General features: G+C 44.6%; 3 protein-coding genes across 4 annotated transcripts; 1 reads left to right on the plus strand and 2 right to left on the minus strand.

Annotated features, from left to right (window-relative positions):
* Nucleotides 1–175: 175 nt before the first annotated feature.
* On the plus strand, nt 176–1,048 carry LOC543404 (17.5 kDa class II heat shock protein). The gene has a single exon (XM_044483127.1). It carries the CDS (start codon nt 339–341, stop codon nt 816–818), a length of 480 nt encoding a protein of 159 aa, XP_044339062.1. The 5' UTR covers nt 176–338; the 3' UTR covers nt 819–1,048.
* A 297-nt stretch (nt 1,049–1,345) lies between these two features.
* Nucleotides 1,346–6,450, minus strand: LOC123060415 (polynucleotide 5'-hydroxyl-kinase NOL9). 2 transcript variants are annotated; one of them, XM_044483126.1, is made up of 9 exons: nt 5,944–6,450; nt 5,756–5,853; nt 5,610–5,643; nt 4,589–4,740; nt 4,290–4,470; nt 3,280–3,460; nt 2,499–2,607; nt 2,256–2,400; nt 1,346–1,821 (listed from the first exon to the last, which is right to left on the minus strand). In XM_044483126.1, exons 1-8 carry the CDS (start codon nt 6,234–6,236, stop codon nt 2,303–2,305), a joined length of 1,146 nt encoding a protein of 381 aa, XP_044339061.1. In that variant the 5' UTR covers nt 6,237–6,450; the 3' UTR covers nt 1,346–1,821; nt 2,256–2,302. The 2 variants fall into 2 exon arrangements, with proteins under 2 accessions (XP_044339061.1, XP_044339059.1); XM_044483124.1 differs by having other exon boundaries at nt 2,256–2,383; nt 5,944–6,447.
* Nucleotides 6,451–18,523: 12,073 nt separating this feature from the next.
* On the minus strand, nt 18,524–20,695 carry LOC123057985 (NAC transcription factor ONAC010-like). Its single transcript, XM_044480840.1, has one exon. It carries the CDS (start codon nt 20,613–20,615, stop codon nt 19,350–19,352), a length of 1,266 nt encoding a protein of 421 aa, XP_044336775.1. The 5' UTR covers nt 20,616–20,695; the 3' UTR covers nt 18,524–19,349.
* Between the last annotated feature and the right edge of the window lie 1,594 nt (nt 20,696–22,289).

The raw sequence follows: 22,289 nt of genomic DNA on the forward strand, positions 1-22,289 counted from the left end.
AAGGAAAATCTCTCTATGCGTATCCTTTACTAGAAAAAAAAATCTCTCTGCTGCCACGAATGACATGTGGGGCCCAAAGCTACCGCACAACCAATTCTGAGTGTCGAACCTCTAGAACATTCTCCATCATGGGTCGAAGGACTGCCCACTGCTCCGCGCTCGTTCCACCACCTTTCAGAAGTTTCCATCACCTTCCAGACTCCCCGCCTCCGGCGACCTACATAAGCTCCCTCCTCCTCGCCATCGCATCCCCACCAAAGCATTCCACAAAATTCAGCAAGCAATCCAACGCAGTCCAACCCGAGGAGATCGACCGAGCTCGAGATCAGCGAGCGAGAATGGCGGGCATGGTGTTCGGCTTGGATGCCCCGATGATGGCCGCCCTGCAGCACCTGCTGGACATCCCGGACGGCGAGGCCGGAGCCGCCGCCGGCGAGAAGCAGGGCCCGACGCGCGCCTACGTCCGCGACGCGCGCGCCATGGCGGCCACCCCCGCCGACGTGAAGGAGCTGCCGGGCGCGTACGCGTTCGTGGTGGACATGCCGGGGCTCGGGTCCGGCGACATCAAGGTGCAGGTGGAGGACGAGCGGGTGCTGGTGATCAGCGGCGAGCGGCGGAGGGAGGAGAAGGAGGACGCCAAGTACCTGCGGATGGAGCGCCGCATGGGCAAGCTGATGCGCAAGTTCGTGCTGCCGGAGAACGCCGACATGGAGAAGATCTCCGCCGCGTGCCGCGACGGCGTGCTCACCGTGACCGTCGACAAGCTGCCGCCGCCCGAGCCCAAGAAGCCCAAGACCATCCAGGTCCAGGTCGCCTGAGATGCATCGTGTGCGCGTCGAATCGAATCAGAGTGTGAGTGGGTAGCGAGTTTCCTGTGATGAGTGATGGGAGTGTCTGTCCTTTGATTTCATCTACTAGTAGTATGGTTATCTGAGGGAGAGGGTGTGTACTGTCTGTTCGTGCGTACTGGTGGTTGTTTGATGTTTCGTTAATGGAAATGGGGATGATCTCCGGCCTCGCCTGAATAAAACATGCGAACCTTAATTTTGAAGCGCGTTTTTTAAGTTAGATTAGAGGCCCGTCTTCTAGAAATTTTGAAAGCTGCATTTGTACCTGGGGAAATTGGAGCCAGAATTGCCAAATTTAGGTGAAAAATTGAACAGATATACAAATCCTGGGTGTTTTGATGTCTGGCTTCTGGGAAGGACGAATCATATTAAGGTTTCCTCCTGCAATCTTGCCCATTATGCTAGGAAAACTCACCATCGACGCCAAATTCGATTACACATATGAGATCGACGTACCAGGAAATTTTTGATATAAGCTGATTTGGAGATAAGCTGCATCTTGAAGTGATTTTCAAATTTATTTATTTTGACAAAGAGCAAAATAGAGCTGCCTGATTTGCGCAGGGCTTTATTTCGACAGAAAAAAACGCACAACTAAACGTGATTTCGTTTTTCTTTCCTTGGCCAGGAATGTGTACCCCGAGCTCTGTTACAAAGTATGGCAGGGCACAGCCATACCACAAGGCAGAAAAATCAGTTCAAAAATTTCACCACTGGGTACACAAAATAAGATGGTCCACTATCAAAATTTCGTGTTGTGTCTCCGACATGTCAGCCCAACCGACCGCCATACATCTCCAATGAAAATGAAGACACGAACATGACGCAAGGTTTACATAGTATCTGCATCCGAATCGGAATCGCCGTCATCCTGTCTGGACAGTGGGCTGTTGAGATTACTCGCGTACAGATCCTTCCCCGTTATCTTGTCCCGCACATTGGTGGACATGTACGGCGACTCGCATCCCTTGACCTGCAATGGCAGCAGAAAGAAGGTTAAGCGGGATGCAACAAAATTTCAATTCGCGGAGCAAGAGTTAGTAGTTGCATCTTAAAACCTAATTGATGGTCCATATGTTACACACGCGATACAGCTTGATTCTCTCGTGGGCTCGTGGCATTAGGGGCATCGACCATGCTTTTTTAATTGTTTTTCTACCATCAATATGTATGTGAAGTGCCTATTAAGCTCGACAAAGTATACATTACTTGTGACAAAAAGAATTTGATAACTTCAAAATTGATTATGGTAGAGAGGAGATAACTAACTCTAATGCTAATTCCTTTCTGATTTAGCAAAAAAAATAATTTGTTAAAACGCTCCACTATATTTTTGCTCACACACCAAAATGATCCTTAAAAGTGCCCATTAATCTTGATAAAGTATCGCCAGGCGAAGAAGGTTACCTGTAGAACAGATCTCGGAATCTCAATGAGACCCTGCAGCAGCAAATCTACGCTTTGAAGATGTTCAACAGCAACAGGAGTGATAACATATAACAGGCCCCTTTGCACATCGACGCCTCTGACAATACCTGGGCAGGTTTATATACTATTATCAATGTTCACACAAGTTTAATACATGGGTAGGTGCAGTATTACAAATATGTGTGCATGAGAGAGAGAGAGAGAGAGAGAGAGAGAGAGTACCAAGCCCAACACACCAAGGAATTGCATGGGCTGTCGCAGGTGTGTCACAACTATTTGCCAAGCCAACTATGGTTGCATTCAGACTATGCCATATCTCAGTACGGGGTACCTGAACAGAAAGAACAATATGCAGAATATGATTTTGTCTGTTGCTGTTCAGTGCTTTCAAAAACCAAGAGGTGAAATCACAGGATCTTCCACTTTTCACGTTCCACCATCCTTTATCACCAACGCAAAATAAAACCCACGGTTTTTAGCATATAAATACACCATACTCTTAATAATGTCCTAAATTAAAGATCTTGGGTTAAAAATCAAACTAATGGGTCATGAAGTAATTCAATAGCTAGCTCAACATGTTACAGAAAACTAATTATATCTATTCAGGATGGTACTTCAGTTGGGACTACAAGCATTTCTAATATAGAATTATCTGCCTAGCAATTTCATTGACTGCCCTTGCATGCTTGGTCGGCACCTTATCTTTCTATGCGGACTCGATTTACGCCTAACAACCTTCAGCTAATTCAGAGGTTCTACTCATGTCAAACAGCGCATTTGAGTCATGACATAACTAATCCTGAAAGCAGAGGCCATGGTCATGCAAGGATTGTCCAGCCCAGTGCTTAAGAAGGTATCAACAATTGACTACCAAACAATTACTGAGGTGTTGATGACTGTATTTCTTGCAATAAGCCAAAAAAAGGGTTCAAACTAAAAGTGGAAAAAAAAGTGAGCCAGATTATGTTCCAGAGCATAGTTGACGGGAAAGACAACTAACCTCGCAATGAAGATGCATAACTGTAACATCTGAAAATGATACTTCATAGGGTGGCAGAGACGCTAGGGCATAAGCAAGCTCTTTGTTTGTTGCTAGTGATATGTCACTTGAAAAACATTGTTTAAAGTACTCCACAAGCCGCCGTTCACGCATTCCACCCCCATCTTTCCGCTTTAACGATCTTGGCAATTTAGATACATCATTAATATATTTTTCTCAAATAAAAAAACAGTACTTTATGTAGAATATGAGCCTATAAGTATGAATAATTCATCTGTCGCTGGAATGGGAGCTTATTCATCAAAGAAGCGCAAGACAACAGTCACGAAGCTAAATAGTTGCACAAGTATTTGGACCAACAACATTATAGATGACCAGGCATAAACGATTGTAAATATACTATCTTATCTTTCAATGTATTAGACTAAATTTGACAGGGAGAAAGATAAATATTCTTCCAGTTATGATTACAATAAGTAATTCCTAATCTCCTGGGATGGAGCAGACAGAGGCGCCCACCGCAATCAAAACTGGTAGAATCATAGGGAGAAAGTATGGCAAATTCAGTACTCATTGTTCATTTGCTTTCTGTAAATTTGATCTTATCTATTTGTACTTCGTACAAGAGACCGGAAGTTATTGTTTGCCAGTCAACAACAATATTCATCCAAGTTTTTTGCCTTTACAAAAAACTGTCCAGGAGATGGGCATCAAAGTTGCTCCTAGGACTCAAACTAAGATACGCAGGGAGGTTGAAGACCCTCAACCGGTATACCGACATCATGTCCCCATATTCATCATCAAATGAATGCGAAGAATATTTCATGGTACTAAGACTGAACCGAGGTGGGCAGGGAGGCTGAACAGCCTCCCCATCACCAGGCCACTGGCCTTCTACATATTCATCAAAACACTAGGAAGACTATTTGATTGTCTTTTAACTACTCAGCTTGTAACAGTTTTTGACATTTACTTGAACATTAAACTGGAAAAAATATATAAAAACTTACGATTTTGACAAGGAATCACGACTTGCAGCATCAATTGTAATCACTTTAGGTTCTGTTTCCCCACCGGTTAACCAAAACATTCCATCAGGGAGATTCTTTCTCTGCATTCTGGTGCGTATCGGAACAACAATTGTGGGACAGATATACCTTAGCATCTCTACAAGCATATCAAAACCAGTACCTGCATTAAGATGAAAACAAAGGGTCTTCAGAACAGTGAACACTGAACAATGAAAACACATATACGCCCTAATGTGATAAACAGAGCTGGGCAACTTAAGAGGATTGTTAACATATACCTTTCACCCATCCAGGAGTGTTGACAATCAAAGGAAGCACTTCACCCCCAGGACAACGATATTTTTCAACGAAGTAGTTATACAAGAGAAATAAAGAGTTCAGATATGATTCTGGATCCCCTTTTGAAGATATATCGCCGTAGAAGCAGCACCTGATGGGTTTTACAAAAAGAAATGCAGGCATTAGAAAGGAAACTAAGTTAAAAAAAATACTAAACTGAAAATGTTTCTTCAGCGGAATCTAAAAGGCTACCTAGTGACACAAATAGCACATTGACAGTTCCAAAGACTCTAAAACCTACTATCATGATTGACAGGAATTTGTTGTATGCACAAATAACAATAATAACACAGAACATGCATTAAGAGAACTGGTGAGCAACAGATCGAAGAGAGAAGGATATTGATTGTTGACAGATAACTTAACACCAACAGCTAAACATAGTTTATGATGTACTCTATCTGACCACAAATGTAGGTCGTTCTGGACATTGACACACTTTCCACGGTGAAACTGTGGCCATCAATTTCTAAAAAAATATGCCACTTCAAACAAAAATAAGAAGACATTACAAACGAATATTTGGTAACTGATATATAATATAAAGTTCATGTTATCAATGGTTGTAAAACATTTCACAGTGATGGTCAAAATTAAGAATGTTTGGCTGGCTGAAATATTGAAACGACCTAAAGTTGCAATCCCAGGGAGTATGCCCTTGGAAGTTTTGTTGGTTAAGTTGCTCTTTTATTCCGAAGCACTTATAGCACAAAACCTTGCTCTTAAACATCAATTCTCATGTGAATTTAAACATTTGAGTGCACTTCTAGAAATGTCAGGACCAGGAGGCCAGAAACTGCTCCCTTAGAATTAAAAGAATGCCACACCTGAGGGCAATATTTAAAACATCACAGCAAGAACTTACTAAGCAGTAAGCACAGATTCCTAAACCCAAGAAGCCCAACTAGTAATCGCTATTAATCACTTCGCAAGCTAGAAGAAAGAGAGAGAATTTCACACCTTTCTGCCTCCCGCAGAACCGGGTTCTGCATATCTGCATAGAAAAATAACCAACATGTCAGTGACCTGAGGAACTAGCATACCACTAACGCCCCAACATAAAATCCTATCCACTAACACCCTATCGCTATGCACCGTGTATGAACCTGTGATAGCTTCATCGACGATGTGCAGAGAGAGACACCCCGGCGGCGAGAACTCCGGCTGCCCCACGTCGGTGTCCAGATACCCGACCCTCCCATAGCTGCAGAACAGCACAGCACACGAGCAGTTACATAACACAGCATGGAACTGGTGCTAAATTAGCCGTCATGAATTGGATTCCGATGTTCACCTGGGGAGCAGCTTGTTGAGGAGGAGGCGGGTGAAGGTCGACTTGCCGCTGTTGGAGGGGCCGCACACGAGGACAACCGGAGACGAGAGGTCGGAGGAGATGACGTCGGTGGCCATGGCCCAGTCCTCGGGGACTACCACTTCCGGCGCCTGCTCCGGCGGAGGAGTGGCGAGGGCGGGGCTTTTGGGGCTGGCGCTCGGGCTTGGCATGGGGCGTGGAGCGCGGGCGGCCGGGGACGCAGGGGGAGGCACGGAGTCGAGCTTCTGCTGCTTCGACCGCCGGCGGTGCTTCATTGCCGCGCCGCTGGGATGCCCGAGGGGGAAGTGGGTCGACGAGGAGAGGTTCTTCGGCGGTGGTTAGAGAATGAGCCGGGTATGGCCGGAGGCCGAGGGGAGGGGAGAGGGCCGGCCGCCGGACCTGGAATCGCTCGCCGCCGCCGCTTGGAATCGGGGGAGGGAGAATAGGAGACGAGGTGCTCGGCTGCTCCTCCCACAGCCAGCCCGCGTGTCTGGTTTGGTGCGTGGCGCCGTGGGTGCCAGTTTGGGCTGGACTTGAGTTCGTGGGCCAAATGTTCCCCGTTTGTCTGGACTCATAATAAAAAAACTAATTGAGGAGGAGTTTGTCTAAAAAAACCCTAGATGTATGAATGCAAATGCCGAGTCACCTAGTCAGTTGAGTCTCATGAGATGTGTTATTTGGTGGACTAAATATTTTTAGTTCAGTTTTCAGTTGTCTTGGCTGAAAAATGCAGTTTAATTTTGAGTGGATTTTCGGCTTAAGTGCGATGTAGTCCAGTGTAATAGCAATTTCAGTTTTAGCTGAATCTGTTGTAGTTACAGTTTAATTCAATGTGCATTTTTGCCCTGTAATCTGTTGGGGGCATGAATTTTTTTCAGTTAAGTTGTAGTGGTTTTTGGACTGTAATTTTCAGTAATGTGTCACTTCTAGTGTATCTGATTTTTTTTTTGCAGTAACCCTGCAACTTTACTGTCATATGATTTGAAACTTCCAATTCAAATTGTCAGTTTTACAGTGTATATCCCTGTAATTACAGTGCATCTTTTCAGTAATTTGGACTGTATTTCTTGTAATTACAGTCTTTGTTAAATGTGCATTTTAACCCTTAATTTTCAATTTTCAGTAGTTACACTTCAAATATTAGTTTACTTACACTGTTTCTTCATTAATTACACTTCAAATGTCAGTGTAATTACACCACAATTTCAGTAATTTGGACTGTATTTGTAAGTTCGGTAATTTTGAGTAAATTAAACTGTAATGTCAGTGTAATTATGCTGCAAGTTCAGTAATTTGGACTTTAATTTGTATTGTAATCACGCTGTATCTTTAGCAAATTTGGACTGTATATCCTTGTAAATTTTAGTAATTACACTTCCTATGTTAGTGTACTTACATTGTATATCCATGTGTAACTTATATGATTTTACATTATTTTTACACTCTAGTGTTTTTTGAATTTTTCACTATGTAAGTACTCTAGATTGTCATTGTATTTACACTGCGAATCTCTCTAAATTTTGTGATTTATTTTTTTGTTAGTTGCATTGCTGATTTTTTTTTGGATCGCGTGATTGTGTAAAGCTTGTGGGCAGGGACCCCATGATATTTCTCCTGATGAAAGTGTTGCTTGTTCAGAGAAGCCTTTAGTTCCTAATGATTTTGCAGATGCTGGTTGTTTTAAAATGTCTCAGGTTTATTTTCTCGCTTTTTAACGACCATTCCTGATGTAGTTCGCTTTTTCCGCTTTCAAATTATTCGATTTAGTTATTTTTTGCTATCTGTAGGATTCTTCTATTGATGATGGCACTTTTGGCAAAGCATTGTTCGACTTCTATGTGAATCATGCAAGTAATCTTTTGTGATTTGCCTTTTTGATCTTGTAAGCCTGCTTTAGGTTAGACTTTTATTTTCTCTTTTTACAGTGGACTTGGAGGCTATTCTCATTGTGCCCATGTCAATGTAATTAGTGTATGTATGTACAGGTAATAAAAAATGTATAGCCGGCTTTTTCGTATTGAGCTTGAATGCTTTTTTAGTGTGATCATGTTACTGTATTTAGTGTATGTAAGTTGGGTAATACCTAGTTTCTAGGCCTAGAAACTTGGTTTCTCTATTTCTCTTATTTTTACAGTAAGCTTGAATGCTTTTTTACTATGTTCTTGGTAATGTAATTAGTGTGTGCTTGTTTGGTAATTCCATGCCTGTTTGTTAGGTTAGTATTTTTATTTTTCATTTTTACAGTCAGCTTTTATGCTTTTTACCGTGTTCATGGCATTGTAAATAGTGCCGGTATGTTGGGCAATTCCAGTTTTCTAGTATGGTTTGTACACTTTACTCTCTTTGAAATACTCTGAAACTAACCCTTCGTTTGTTTCAGCTTCTTGATCCCGAAATTTAAAGAAGAAAAAAGCACTCAGTATCATGTTCTTAAGCAAAGCTATAGTTTTTTGCTTGAACTTCAGCAAACCTATGTAGCTAGAGATACATTTTTTGGCGGCATCTTACAATATGTAATTTTACCCGTAGGAGTGCAGGACAAATACTGGATCAAATAGCATCACAAGTAAATCAATCATGTTGTCTTCATCTCCACTTGTAGGAGTGCATGTTCTTCATCTTGCTGGTATGCCCCATGACCTTGCTTGTTATGTCAGTGAGTAGTGTTCTCTATCTAGTCTAATTTTTTACAATGCATTTCTGAGTTGTTTACAATGACAACCTTGTCATAATATTTGAACCATTTTGTCATAGAAAACTCTGTAATTTTCGGTAATTTTACTTTCATTTTATATGCAACTTAAGTTTTGTGTCACTTAATAACTGAATATCTTTACTTGCAATGCCATGTTCTGAAAATTCCAGTCTAAATTGAACTGTAATTTCAATTCATAATTTATTCTATGTAATTACAGTGTAATGTCAGTGTACTTACACTAACTTCCACTAAATATGTCACTGGAATATGTGGTGATTTCCAGTAACCTTCACTAAAATTGGTTTACACTGTAATTACACTAAGCTTCACTAAATGTCCTGTTTTACAATGTACTCCCTCTTCCCAAAATTCTTGTCTTAGATTTGTCTAAATACGGATGTATCAAGTCACCTTTTAGTATTAGATACATTCGTATCTAGATGAATTTAAGACAAGAAATTTGCGACGGAGGGAGTAACTTTTAGTTGTTTCAATGGAATATGTTGTGATTTCCAACAGTGATGGAGGAGGAAAGGACAGCAACGGTCGGAGCCTCAGAGGACATGAAGGAAGCGCAGGACAGATGGCAGTTGTCAAACTCTGGATGGCCGAAAATACGGCTCAATTTCAGTCGAATGTAAAACAGGCAGTCCCTTGTTGTATCACATCTTGATGAGGTCTAGACAGACCCATATAAAAATATGATTTTTGAACTATTAGAAATACAGAATGACTAATTCACATCTTGATGTTTTTAGTTATGTCACATCTAAGTTGTTTTCCACATGATTAGAGCTGCAAGATCGTGCAAAAAGTTTTTTTTTCACATGTGTCTATCTTGTGTCTCGCGTGGCACTGGTCTTCAGTTATTGCGCGTTGCTCCGTGTCCCAGCACATGCGTCCGGTGTGGGTGTGGCCTTGTGTTTTATGTATGGTTTGTGTTGTGATTCTTTTTTTTCTCAAGCCTACGCAAGGTTTATAGAATTGAAAAGAGTGTTAGCTTTGTTACGTATTCTCGTCGAATGTTATCCTCCCATTTCCCCGGTGTCTCTTTTCTCATTCCCATTTCCCATCTCACCCAGTAGTGTGGTTTTTCTTTTCCATCTGTTGAACCCGTGTTGCGCGTCATTTATTTTTTGTTTCCATTTTTCATCTTTGTTTTCTTTCCTTTTCCCATTTTTGTTTTTTGTTTATTTTTTAATTTTGTAAACATTTTTTTGAAATTTGTGAAAAAATATTTCTTCAATATTTTTCAAATCACGAATAGTTTTTTGCATTTAGAAACATTGTCTGAATTTGTATTTTTTGCAAATTCTTGTTTGTTTTGAACTTTTATGTTTATTTTTTGAATTCTAAAAATTCAAGTTTATGAATATTTTTCATATTCATGAACTGTTTCAAATACATTTTTATTTCTTTGAGTAGGAATGGATGAATGAATCTTTTTGTAGCCAGTGCAGAAAAAAGAGATTGTGGTTAATTGCATGTCCTCTTAGCCCAGTTGCATTGACGCACAACTCTCTTGGTTACATGTCCACCATTGGATACGTAACTGTAAGTGTCTCCCCCGCTCTAGACTTGCATGTCCGTCTGATCTTTTTGTTGTAATATTTTGTGCAAACTTGATCCGCTTCTTTTTTTCATGGATTCTACGTCGTCACGATGTCCAGTTGTCGGCCCATTTTTGTTAGGCTCATTTTTTATCCGGCCTCTATGTTTTTTCTTAGCTATTTTCATGCCTCTTTTTTGTCGTTTGGTATTGGTCTGCACTGTAGAAGCGGAAGATACATGGTGCTTTGTTTGCTGCCTCTTTTTTATCACTTCCATTCTTTGGCTGCTTTGCCTCTCCCCATTCTCCTCTTTTCATTTTCGTCTTATTTTTCATTAGAGTCGATGTTTTGTTTAACCTTTTTTGTGCTTCTTTCTATTTGCTTTAGTTACAATTTTACCCTCAACTTGCAATTATGATCGACCCTTTTTTCCTCCAAGTCCACTATTAACTTGTAACTAGGTCCAACTCTTTTTTTTCTTTAGCTGCAAGTTGACCCTCGATTCCTAACTTGACTTGATGTTTGATTTGTCATCGCAATAGGTCCCGACTCTTTTTTTGCATTAGTTGCAAGTCCATCGTCAACCCGCAACTTGACCCAATTAGTTGTCTTACCTCAGTTGCATGTCTGCCATTAATTCACCACTAGGGGGTGACTTTTTGTACCAGTTGCAAGTCAACCGTCGACTCGTAACTGGGCATGACTTTTTTGTATTTGAGTTGCAAGTAAACCATTGACACGCAACTGGGCCCGATAGTTTTATTCTGCAGTTCTGTTTCCAAGTCTACAATCGACTTGCAACTCGGGATTGCCTTTTTTGGCCCAGTTGCAAGTCCATCATTAACTCGCAACTAGGTCTGACCCTTTTTTAACCCAATTGCAAGTGAACCATCGACACGTAACTGGGCCCTTGATTTTTTTGCCACAGTTGCAAGTCAACCATAGACTCACAACCCGATGCGTAGCTATTTTTGTCTCATCTGCAAGTCCATCTTCGAAACATAACTAGGATGCCGACCTTTGTTGTCCCAATTGCATGTCCAAGCTCGTCATGCAATTGGGGGCCGCCTTGTTGTAGTTGCAAGTCCAACCTTGACATCTAGTTAGACCCAACCCATTTTTATGCTAGTTGTAAGTCTAACTACATCCCTGACATGCAATTGTCGGTCTTCCTTTTGTTAATCCCAGTTGCAAGTCCACCTTCAAGATGAAATTGGATGCCCCACCAACTTTGTCTCGGTTGTAAGTCTACCCTTGATATGCAACTAGAGCCCGGTCCATTTTTGTCCCACTTGCAAGTACACCGTTGGCACGCGACTGGGAGGACAACCATTTTTTTGTCCCAGTTGCAACTCCACCCTTGACATGCAATTTGGGGGCTCGCCTTTTTCTTGGTCTTGTTGCAAGTCCACCATCAACACACAACTAGGGCCGAATCCATTTTGTCATATTTGCAAGTCCAACTACACCTTTGGCATGCAATTGGGTGCCCGCCTTTTTTTATCTCAAATGCATCTATAAGATGGCCAAGATCTAAGAGAGGAAGACGAGGGATATTGGCCAAGTCAAATGCATCAAGGACGGAGCAGGCCAACTCTTGGTGAAGGACGAGGAGATTAAGCATAGATGGCGGGAGTACTTCGACAAGCTGTTCAATGGGGAGAATGAGAGTTCTACCATTGAACTGGACGACTCCTTTGATGAGACCAGCATGCGTTTTGTGTGGCGAATCCAGGAGTCTGAGGTCAAGGAGGCTTTAAAAAGGATGAAAGGAGGCAAGGCGATGGGCCCTGGTTGTATCCCCATTGAGGTGTGGAAAAGTCTCGGGGACATAACGATAGTATGGATAACCAAGCTTTTCAACCTTATTTTTCGGGCAAACAAGATGCCAGAAGAATGGAGACGGAGTATATTAGTATCAATCTTCAAGAACAAGGGGGATGTTCAGAGTTGTACTAATTACCGTGGAATTAAGCTGATGAGCCATACAATGAAGCTATGGGAGAGAGTCATTGAGCACCGCTTAAGAAGAATGACAAGCGTGACCAAAAATCAGTTTGGTTTCATGCCTGGGAGGTCGACCATGGAAGCCATTTTCTTGGTACGACAACTTATGGAGAGATATAGGGAGCAAAAGAAGGACTTGCATATGGTGTTCATTGACTTGGAGAAGGCCTATGATAAGATACCGCGGAATGTCATGTGGTGGGCCTTGGAGAAACACAAAGTCCCAGCAAAGTACATTACCCTCATCAAGGACATGTACGATAATGTTGTGACAAGTGTTCGAACAAGTGATGTCGACACTGATGACTTCCCGATTAAGATAGGACTGCATCAGGGGTCAGCTTTGAGCCCTTATCTTTTTGCATTGGTGATGGATGAGGTCACAAGGGATATACAAGGAGATATCCCATGGTGTATGCTCTTTGCGAATGATGTGGTGCTAGTTGACGATAGTCGGACGGGGGTAAATAGGAAGTTAGAGTTATGGAGACAAACCTTGGAATCGAAAGGGTTTAGGCTTAGTAGAACTAAAACCGAGTACATGATGTGCGGTTTCAGTACTACTAGGTGTGAGGAGGAGGTTAGCCTTGATGGCCAGGTGGTACCTCAGAAGGACACCTTTCGGTATTTGGGGTCAATGCTGCAGGAGGATGGGGGATTGATGAAGATGTGAACCATCGAATCAAAGCCGGATGGATGAAGTGGCGCCAAGCTTCTGGCATTCTCTATGACAAGAGAGTGCCACAAAAGCTAAAAGGCAAGTTCTACAGGACGGCGGTTCGACCCGCAATGTTGTATGGCGCTGAGTGTTGGCCGACTAAAAGGCAACATGTTCAACAGTTAGGTGTGGCGGAGATGCGTATGTTGAGATGGATGTGTGGCCACACGAGGAAGGATCGAGTTCGGAATGATGATATACGAGATAGAGTTGGGGTAGCACCAATTGAAGAGAAGCTTGTCCAACATCGTCTGAGATGGTTTGGGCATATTCAGCGCAGGCCTCCAGAAGCTCCGGTGCATAGTGGACGGCTAAAGCGTGCGGAGAATGTCAAGAGAGGGCGGGGTAGACCGAATTTGACATGGGAGGAGTCCGTTAAGAGAGACCTGAAGGATTGGAGTATCACCAAAGAGCTAGCTATGGACAGGGGTGCATGGAAGCTTGCTATCCATGTGCCAGAGCCATGAGTTGGTTGCGAGATCTTATGGGTTTCACCTCTAGCCTACCCCAACTTGTTTTGGGACTAAAGGCTTTGTTGTCGTTGTTGTTGTTGTTGTTGTTGTTGTTGTTGTTGTTGTTGTTGTTGCAAGTTCACCCCCGGATGCAACTGGGAGCCTGACTAATTTCCCCCCAGTTACAACTCCACCCTTGATATGTAACTAGGGGGTGGGGAGTCTGACCCTTTTATCCCAGTTGCAAGTCCACCCTCAACATGCAACTTGCATGTCCCAGTTGCAAGTCCACTGTTGACATGCAATTGGGGCTCGCCTTTTTATTGTCCCAGTTGCAAGTCCACATTTGACTCGAAACTGGGCCCGTAGCTGTTTTGTCGTCCCAGATCGCAACTCAATATTCGACTCAAAACTGCGGTACGTCGCTATTTGACTTCATAGTTGCAAATCCACCTTTGACTTGCAACCATAATCTTAGTTTTTCTCCCCCGAGTTGCGAGCCCACCGTCGACTCGCAACTACGGCCCCGTAGTTTTCTTATTTTTGTCCCAGTTGCAAGTCCACGCTCCACTCACAACTGGACCCATAATTGTTTGTCATCCCAATTGCATGCCCACCCTCGACTCGCAACTGGGCTTTGTAGTTGTATTTGCCTACTCGTGAGTCCACCCTTGACTCGTAACTATGCTTGAAGTTATAGTTGCCCCAGTTACAAGTCCACCTTCAACTTGCAAATGGTTCCATAGTTTGTTTTCAACCCAATTGCAAGCCCAACCTCGAGTCGCAACTGGGCCTGTAATTCGTTTGTCGTCTCAGCTGCAACTCTATCCTCGACTTGCAACTGGGGTGTAATTTCAAGCCCACCATCAACTTGCAACGAGGCTCGTAAATTTTGTTGCCTTCGCTGCAAGTCCACCTTGGACTCACAATTGGCCCCGTAGTTGTGGGTGTCCCAGTTGCAAGTCCATGTTTGACTGGCCAATGGCCGTGTAGTTGTTTTTTTCCTAGTTGCAATGCAATCCCCGACTCGCAACTAGGCCCCATAGTTGTTGGTTTTCATAGTTGCAAGTCAACCCTCGACAACTGGGACCATAGTTCGTTGTCCTCCTGGTGGCGAGTACACCCTCAATTCACAAATTTGGTCCCATAGTATTTTTCCTAGTTGCAAGTCCACCCTCAACTGCAACTTGGCTTGTAGTTGTAGTTGCGCTAGTTGCATGTCCATCCTCGACTCGCGGCTAGGGCTTGTAGATGTAGTTGCCCCAATTGCAAGTCAACCTCTGACTCGCAACTGGGCATGTAGTGTGTTTGTCGTCCTAGTTGCAACTCCACTCTCGACTGACAACCGTCCACCCATGACTCGCAACTAGGAGTGTGTTTGTTATTGCCTTAGTAGCAAGGCTACCATCGGCTCGCAACTGGGCAAAACGTTTTTTCTTCGCACCCAGTTGCAAGCCCCCCTCGACTCGCAACACTGACTGACCATTTTTTGTTCACAACTAGTTGCAGGTCCACACTCAACACACAATGTGGGGCCAACCCGAAGGAAATATGCCCTAGAGGCAATAATAAAGTTATTATTTATTTCCTTATTTCATGATAAATGTTTATTATTCATGCTAGAATTGTATTAACCGAAAACTTAGTACATGTGTGAATACATAGACAAAACAAAGTGTCCCTAGTATGCCTCTACTTGACTAGTTCGTTTATCAAAGATGGTTATGTTTCCTAACCATAGACATGTGTTGTCATTTGATGAACGGGATCACATCATTAGGAGAATGATGTGATTGACTTGACCCATTCGTTAGCTTAGCACGATGATCGTTTAGTTTGTTGCTATTGCTTTCTCCATAACTTATACATGTTCCTATGACTATGAGATCATGCAACTCCCGAATACCAGAGGAACACTTAGTGTGCTACCAAACGTCACAACACTACTGAGTGACTATGAAGATGCTCTACAGGTGTCTCCGATGGTGTTTGTTGAGTTGGCATAGATCGAGATTAGGATTTGTCACTCTGAGTATCGGAGAGGTATCTCTGGCCCTCTCGGTAATGCACATCACTATAAGCCTTGCAAGCAGTGTAACTAATGAGTTAGTTGTGGGATGGTGCATTACGAAACGAGTAAAGAGACTTGCCGGTAACGAGATTAAACTAGGTATTGAGATACCGATGATCGAATCTCGGGCAAGTAACATACCGATGACAAAGGGAACAACGTATGTTGTTATGCGATTTAACCGATAAAGATCTTCGTAGAATATGAAGGAACCAATATGAGCATCTAGGTTCCACTATTGGTTATTGACTAGAGATGAGTCTCGGTCATGTCTACATAGTTCTCGAACCCGTAGGGTCCGCATGCTTAACATTCTGTGACGATTTGTATTATGAGTTATATGATTTGATGACCGAAGTTTGTTCGGATTCCCGGATGAGACCGGGGACATGACAAGGAGTCTCGAAATGGCCGAGACGTAAAGACCGATATATTGGAAGGCTATATTCGGACATCGGAAAGGTTCCGAGTGATTCAGGTATTTTTCGGAGTACCGCAGAGTTACAGGAATTCGTATTGGGCCTTAATGGGCCATACGGGAAAGGAGAGAAATGCCTCGAGGGTGGCCGCGCCCCTTCCCCATGGACTGGTCTGAATTGGACTAGGGAAAGGGGGCGCCCCTTCCTTCCTTCTCCTTCTCCCTTCCCTTTTTCCTATTCCATGTGGGAGGTGGAATCCTACTAGGACTAGGGAGTCCTAGTAGGACTCCACACTTTGGGCACGCCCTATGAGGGCCGACCTCCTCCTCCCTCCATCCTTTATATACGTGGCCAGGGGCACCCCATAGACACACAAGTTGATCATTGATCTCTTAGCTGTGTGCGGTGTCCCCCTCCACCATAATCCACCTCGGTCATATCGTAGCGGTGCTTAGGCGAAGCCCTGTTCCGGTAGCATCATCATCACCGTCATCGCGCCGTCGTGCTGACAAAGCTCTCCCTCGACACTCTGCTGGATCGTGAGTTCGTGGGACGTCACCGAGCCGAACGTGTGCAGATCGCGGAGGTGTCATACTTTAGGTACTAGGATCGGTCGATCGTGAAGACGTACGACTACATCAACCGCGTTGTCATAACGCTTCCGCTTGCAGTCTACGAGGGTACGTGGACAACACTCTCCCCTCTTGTTGCTATGCATCACCATGATCTTGCGTGTGCGTAGGAATTTTTTTGAAATTATTGCGTTCCCCAACACAACCATCTTTGTCCTAGGTGCAACTCCACCCCGACATGCAACCGGTGGCCCTGTATTTTTTTCTTGTGCCAGTTGCAAGTCCACCCTCGACATGCAACTAGGGCCCAACCCAATTATTTACTAGTTGCAAGTCCAACTACACCTCTGACATGCAATTGGGTCGGGGACACCATTTTTTGTCCCAGTTGCAAGTCCACCATCGATATGCAACTGGGGGCCCAATCAAGGTGCCTCTGTTGTAAGTCCATCCTCACTACGCAATTGGGTCCAAACCATTTTTGTTCCAATTGCATGTCTACCCTCAACACACAACTGGGAAGACGAACATTTTTGTCCAGTTGCAATTCCACCTCCGACATGCAACTAGGGGCATCCTTTTCTTGTCTCAGTTGCAAGTACACACCGAGACATGCAACATGGGCCCATCATTTTTCTTGTCCTAGTTGCACGTCCACCCTCGACATGCAACTGATACACAAACCATTTTTTGTTCCAGTTGCAAGTCCAACTACACATCTCACATGCAATTGAGGGGCTCACCTTTTATTTATCTAAACTGCAAGTTCACCCTCGATACATAAATGGGGGGCCAACCAATTCTTTTTTCCATTTGCAACTCCGCTCTCGATAAGCAACTGGGGGCTCGACCCATTTTGTCTCAGTTACAACTCCATTCTTATATGCAACTGGGGGTCCGACCCTTTTGTGTCTCAGTTGCAAATCCATCCTCGACACACAAACTGGGCGCAAACTATTTTTTTCTCAGTTGCATATCCATTCTCGACACGAGACTGCAATTAGGGACAGGAGGAGGGTTGTCGGGCATTACATCTCCGCATTCTCAAAAATATTTATAATTTCTTCTTATTCTCATTTTCATCTTTTTTATGAAAGTCATGAACATTTTCTTAAAATCATGAACTTTTTAAGAAGTCATATTTTTTATTTTTTATTTTAAAAATGATGATCCTTTTCCAAATTCATGGAGTATTTACAATTTCACAACATATTTCTTGTATTCACTAACTTGTTTTTAATTTGTGATTTTTTTTCAAATTTTCTAATTCCATTCAAATATGCTCTAGTGTATGTGCACTAGACACAAAATTTAAGCCACATACTAGTTAGGTAGGGTGCCATAGCACGTGCTAGGTTGGGCGCTGTAGCATGCGTGAAGGGGGTGGCGAGACTGGAGCTTCCTCTTTTCTTGTTCAAAAATGCTAAATGCACCGGATGTTTACAGGCTTTTACGGGCTGCTTCCATATAACTTAACCTAACTTAACCTTGCCTCCCCTGATTTTTAGGTGGGTGGGGCCCAATCCCCCCCTAATCCAATCAACCCCTATCAACTCAGAGTCACTCTCTAAAAGCCCGGTATTTAGCCCGTGAGTGTAGTGTCTAGCTTCAGGTAGAAAGGAAGAGAAAAAGAACACGACCGGCCAGCTAGTGTACTGTGCTGCCGTGGGCGCACATATTTTAGACGCAAAAATAATATATTTTTTCAAAGAAACAAGGGAAAAGCTAATGGTCAACCGGCCGATCTTTCCTCACACATCAGCCATGTTCTATGTTTGACATGAGTCTTGACAGGCCAACGCAAGGCTTCTCTTCTTCATCTCTATCTCCACCGAAATGCCCGCATTTATTTATCTCTTCTATCCACGCGTTGAATCCAACCTTCATCCACAACCTCTTTTTGATCTCATCTCATCATGCACTCCAGTTCTTGCAACTGGGCACTTGTTTTGAAAAGGCATACCGCAACAAACAGCCTGTTGCAGACAGACATGAGGGAGGGCGACGAGGACGACACAGCCTCCGCCTGCGGTGGCCTTCCGGACCATGGCTGAAAATTCACACACGTCTGTCGTCTTCCCTGCTTGCCACGTGTCCCATGTGGGGCACATCTACCGCTCACCTCTTCATCCTTATCCCAACAGCCACACACTCTCCTGTTGACCCTCGCATCCCCTACTTCTATCTCTTCATCCAGTGCCTCTTTTCATGGATCTCATCCCCACCTCTTCTCAAACAAGCACGTTGCCACCACATCAGCGGTGGCCACTGGCGTCCTTCCTCCGCCGTAAAAATGCGGGTGCTGCAGAGACTACGGGGTGCTCTCTCCGTTGCAGTCATCGGCGTTCTTAGCAAGTTTTCGCAACAACAGCCTTGTTGCATGAATACATAGAAGAGGCTGGAGATGTTGGGTCCTATTTGCAATAGAGGTTTTGCAACAAGGGTCTTGATACAGAAATATAGAAAAGAAGTTTTGCATCAAGGGTCTTGTTGCAGAAAAATAGGAAAGAAAAAAGTTTTGCAACGGGGGTCTTGTTGCAGGAAATTAGAGAAGAGAATATTTTGCAATAGAGATCCTATTGCAGAAAATTAGAGAAGAAGAGATTTTTGACATGGCACTTGTTGCAGAAACTTAGAGAAGAAGAGTTTTTGCAACAAGAGCATTGTTGCAGGAAACAAGAGAAGAAAGACGGACAGCTCGCCTCGTACAATCGGACGGCTCGCGAGGCGGTGGACCTTTTTAAAAGATTCATTGGCCGACGCGTAGCATGACCCAACAAACACACAAGGATAAACAAAGGGACCTCACATCTAGATGAGTCTTAGAAATAAGTGCTTATTGTGCTCTAAGAGGGTGCACTCGAGACACTATCCCATCGCAGAGGCATTGCTTCGACTAATTCACTCTGGATTTGTGGCCGCGTCACCGGCATCGCTCTGTTCACAATTGACGTGGCCGTCGTAGTTGTCCCCGAACAAGACGTCGTAGATCTCCTGGTCGCTCATCTCACGGTTGAATTCGCCGTCGTGGTTGCCGAACAAGACATCATTGATCTTGTCTCCGTTCTCCCCGCCATCGCGGAGCGAAATAGTTGAGCTCGCGCCCTCAGTTGGCATGACACTGCCAGTATTGTTGTAGCCACATAGCGCGCCGGCTTGTTGCTCGCCGCCGGAGCACATCAGGGCGGCATTTTCGACGTAGCAAGAGAGAGCACCGGCTGGTTGCTGGACGCTGAACCCCTCGCCGTGGGAGCGCATCACGGCGGCATCTCCGGACAAGTATTGGCCGTGGTTGTGGCTCTGGCCCAGCTGACAAGACCATGGGGCAACCTCTTGGTACTGGCCGTAATAGTTGTTGTACGCGGCGTCCGTATCCACCATGCCGCCACCAGAGAAAGCATCAACTTGAGCGCCGGCGAATCCTTGGCCGTCGCTATTCATCGCCGCCGCATTGTAGCTCGCGCCAGGCTGATCTGTGGCCGGGAGGCAGCAGTCCTCCGGGAACGCATACTTGAGACGAGCATAATAGCAGCCGGCATCTGGCATGCCACCGCCGTTGCCGCCACAGAGAGCACCGGCTTGTGCGTCACTGAAACTGAATCCACTGCTGTCGCTCGGCATCGCAGAGGCATCGTACTGGTAGCTCGTGCCTGGCCGCTCGCCGGCGGCGGCCCTTTTCTTCTTGGGGTGCTTGTTGATGTTGACGCGGCTGAGCACCGTGCCGGGGAGCGGCGGCGATATGATCTCGTACTCGTGCATGACGTACCCCGTGCTGCCCCCGTGTTTGGCGCGGCAGAAGGTGAGGTCGTACCGCTTGTACGTGACGTCCAGCTCGCCGCCGCCGGGGCGGAGCAGGGTGACGGTGCCCTGGGACCCCTTCTGCCCCTGCCAGACGCCGGCGCCCTTGATGGTGCGGCTCTTGCGGCGGCCGTTCGCGGGGGGCCCGAAGAAGAAGGCGTGGTCGACCCGGCCGCTGCCGTAGTGCCTCCGGAGGAGCTCCCACGGCGGGGCGCTCGCGGGGTCGTCCTCGATGATGGCGTGCGCGTACGGGTTGGGGAGGCCGAGCGCGCGGGGGAGTAGGTAGCCGGCGACGATGTCGGCGTCGGTGGGGTCGAACTTGAACGCCGGCGGCGTGTCGGGCCCGAAGCCGAACTTGGACGCCTCCATGGATGGATCGATGGAGGTGGAGTCGGCTAGGGTTAGTTTCTTGGTCCCGTCGATGGATGGGTGGAGGAGTCGGTCGGGGAGTTGGCGTGGATTGCCGATTTGGCGGTGCCGCTAAGCTGCTTATATAGACGGGGAGGGGAGGGGAGGGGGAGCGCGTCGACGCGGTGTTGATCTACGATAATTGCCCTGCCCGCCACGAAATCGGACTGGAAAGGGCGGGAACCAGCCCGCCCCCTTTTCCCGCGCTCGGGCCATATCCTCGTCTCTCGCGGTGCATCTGAAGTGCAGAAGGAAAACAAAGCACGTCTGAAGCAAGCAATCCTGACCTCCCAGATCTTCAGAGAGATGAAAACAAAGCACTGCCAGATTAAAATTTCCACTTGGATCGATGTGATTGAGATCCACCAAATTAAAACAAAAATCGAATAATAATTTGAATTTGTGAATTACTGCCGTGATTGCTGAAATATTTTGACCGAAATTAATGAACTTTCCAAAATTAATGAACTTTCCAAAATTTCGATGAAATTACACTAAAAGTGAAAACCATGCCTTGGATCAAGTGCCTCCTCTGATGGTTGTCTTGGCCTCGCTTTGCTTCATCTTCCATGACTTCTTTGGTGCCAATATGTGGAGTGCATCGGCTTTCAAGATTTCATCTTTGTTTCTTTTCCTATTTCTACAGGCTTCTAATGGAAGGTGTTGTAGACTGAATTCCTGTTAGCTCCTTTGTATCAGTTTGGCTGATGTGGTATGTGCGAGTGATGCAATTTCTGGCCGGTTGATGGCTTTGTTGATTCAAAGTCAGCTCATCTAGAGCCTTTTGTGTAAAATAATACTATAACTCCCCTATTTTTTAAAAAAGATACTATAACACTTCCACATGGTACCCCCCCCCTCCCGCACCATGAACCAATTTCGTGACACGAAACAAGAACATAAGCATCACAAATGCAACGACCATAATTAAAGAGTAGATTGAAATTCTAGGCGAACCTCGCAACTCTATGTCAAACCTTTCCAGTAGCAGGGTCGACGCCACTGTCGGCTCAAGGAGCTTGAATTGGTCTCCCACACATTTGCGTGGTCCACCACCGAAGGGGAGGAAAGAAAAATTTGCTATAATATGGCAAACGATGTTTTATAAGGTCTTAATTGGTACTCCCTTCGTTTCTTTTTAGTCTGCATATAAGATTTGTCAAAGTCAAACTTTATAAAGTTTGACCAACTTTGTAGGAAAAAATATAAATTTGTACAATACCAAAGCTATATGGTATGAAAATTAATTTCATGATGCATCTAACAATATTGATTTCATATTATGGATCTTGGTATTTTTGTTCTATAAACTTAGTCAAAGTTAACAAAGTTTGACTTTGACCAAATCTTATATGCAAACTAAAAAGATACAGATGGAGTAGGATGGAATTACGACACTGTTAGAATATTTGCATCACTAGGATGCCATGAACATGATCTGAGTGCATATAGAACACCTAAAACAAAAAACAGAGAAGGGTTTAGTCCTAGTAGAAAACAGGGCTTTGGTCCAGGCCGGGTCAGCCCATTAGTCCCGGTTCAGTCAAGAACCGGGACTAATGTGAGCATTTATCCCGGTTCGTGCGGCTATGGCATTAGTCCCGGTTCATCTGGGCCCTTTAGTCCCGGTTCGTG

This window comes from Triticum aestivum, chromosome 3A (assembly GCF_018294505.1).
Source record: "Triticum aestivum cultivar Chinese Spring chromosome 3A, IWGSC CS RefSeq v2.1, whole genome shotgun sequence".
Taxonomy (NCBI): domain Eukaryota; kingdom Viridiplantae; phylum Streptophyta; class Magnoliopsida; order Poales; family Poaceae; genus Triticum; species Triticum aestivum.

Excerpts from the sequence above, each read along its gene's own strand:
- LOC123057985 (XM_044480840.1), bottom strand. The coding sequence starts at position 20,615 with ATGGAGGCGTCCAAGTTCGGCTTCGGGCCCGACACGCCGCCGGCGTTC.
- LOC123060415 (XM_044483124.1), bottom strand. The coding sequence starts at position 6,236 with ATGAAGCACCGCCGGCGGTCGAAGCAGCAGAAGCTCGACTCCGTGCCT. Across the intron at positions 4,471-4,588 it reads CACTCCTGGATGGGTGAAAG|GTACTGGTTTTGATATGCTT; the intron begins GTATATGTTAAC and ends ATCTTAATGCAG. Across the intron at positions 2,608-3,279 it reads TTATGCATCTTCATTGCGAG|GTACCCCGTACTGAGATATG; the intron begins GTTAGTTGTCTT and ends CTTTCTGTTCAG.
- LOC543404 (XM_044483127.1), top strand. The coding sequence starts at position 339 with ATGGCGGGCATGGTGTTCGGCTTGGATGCCCCGATGATGGCCGCCCTG.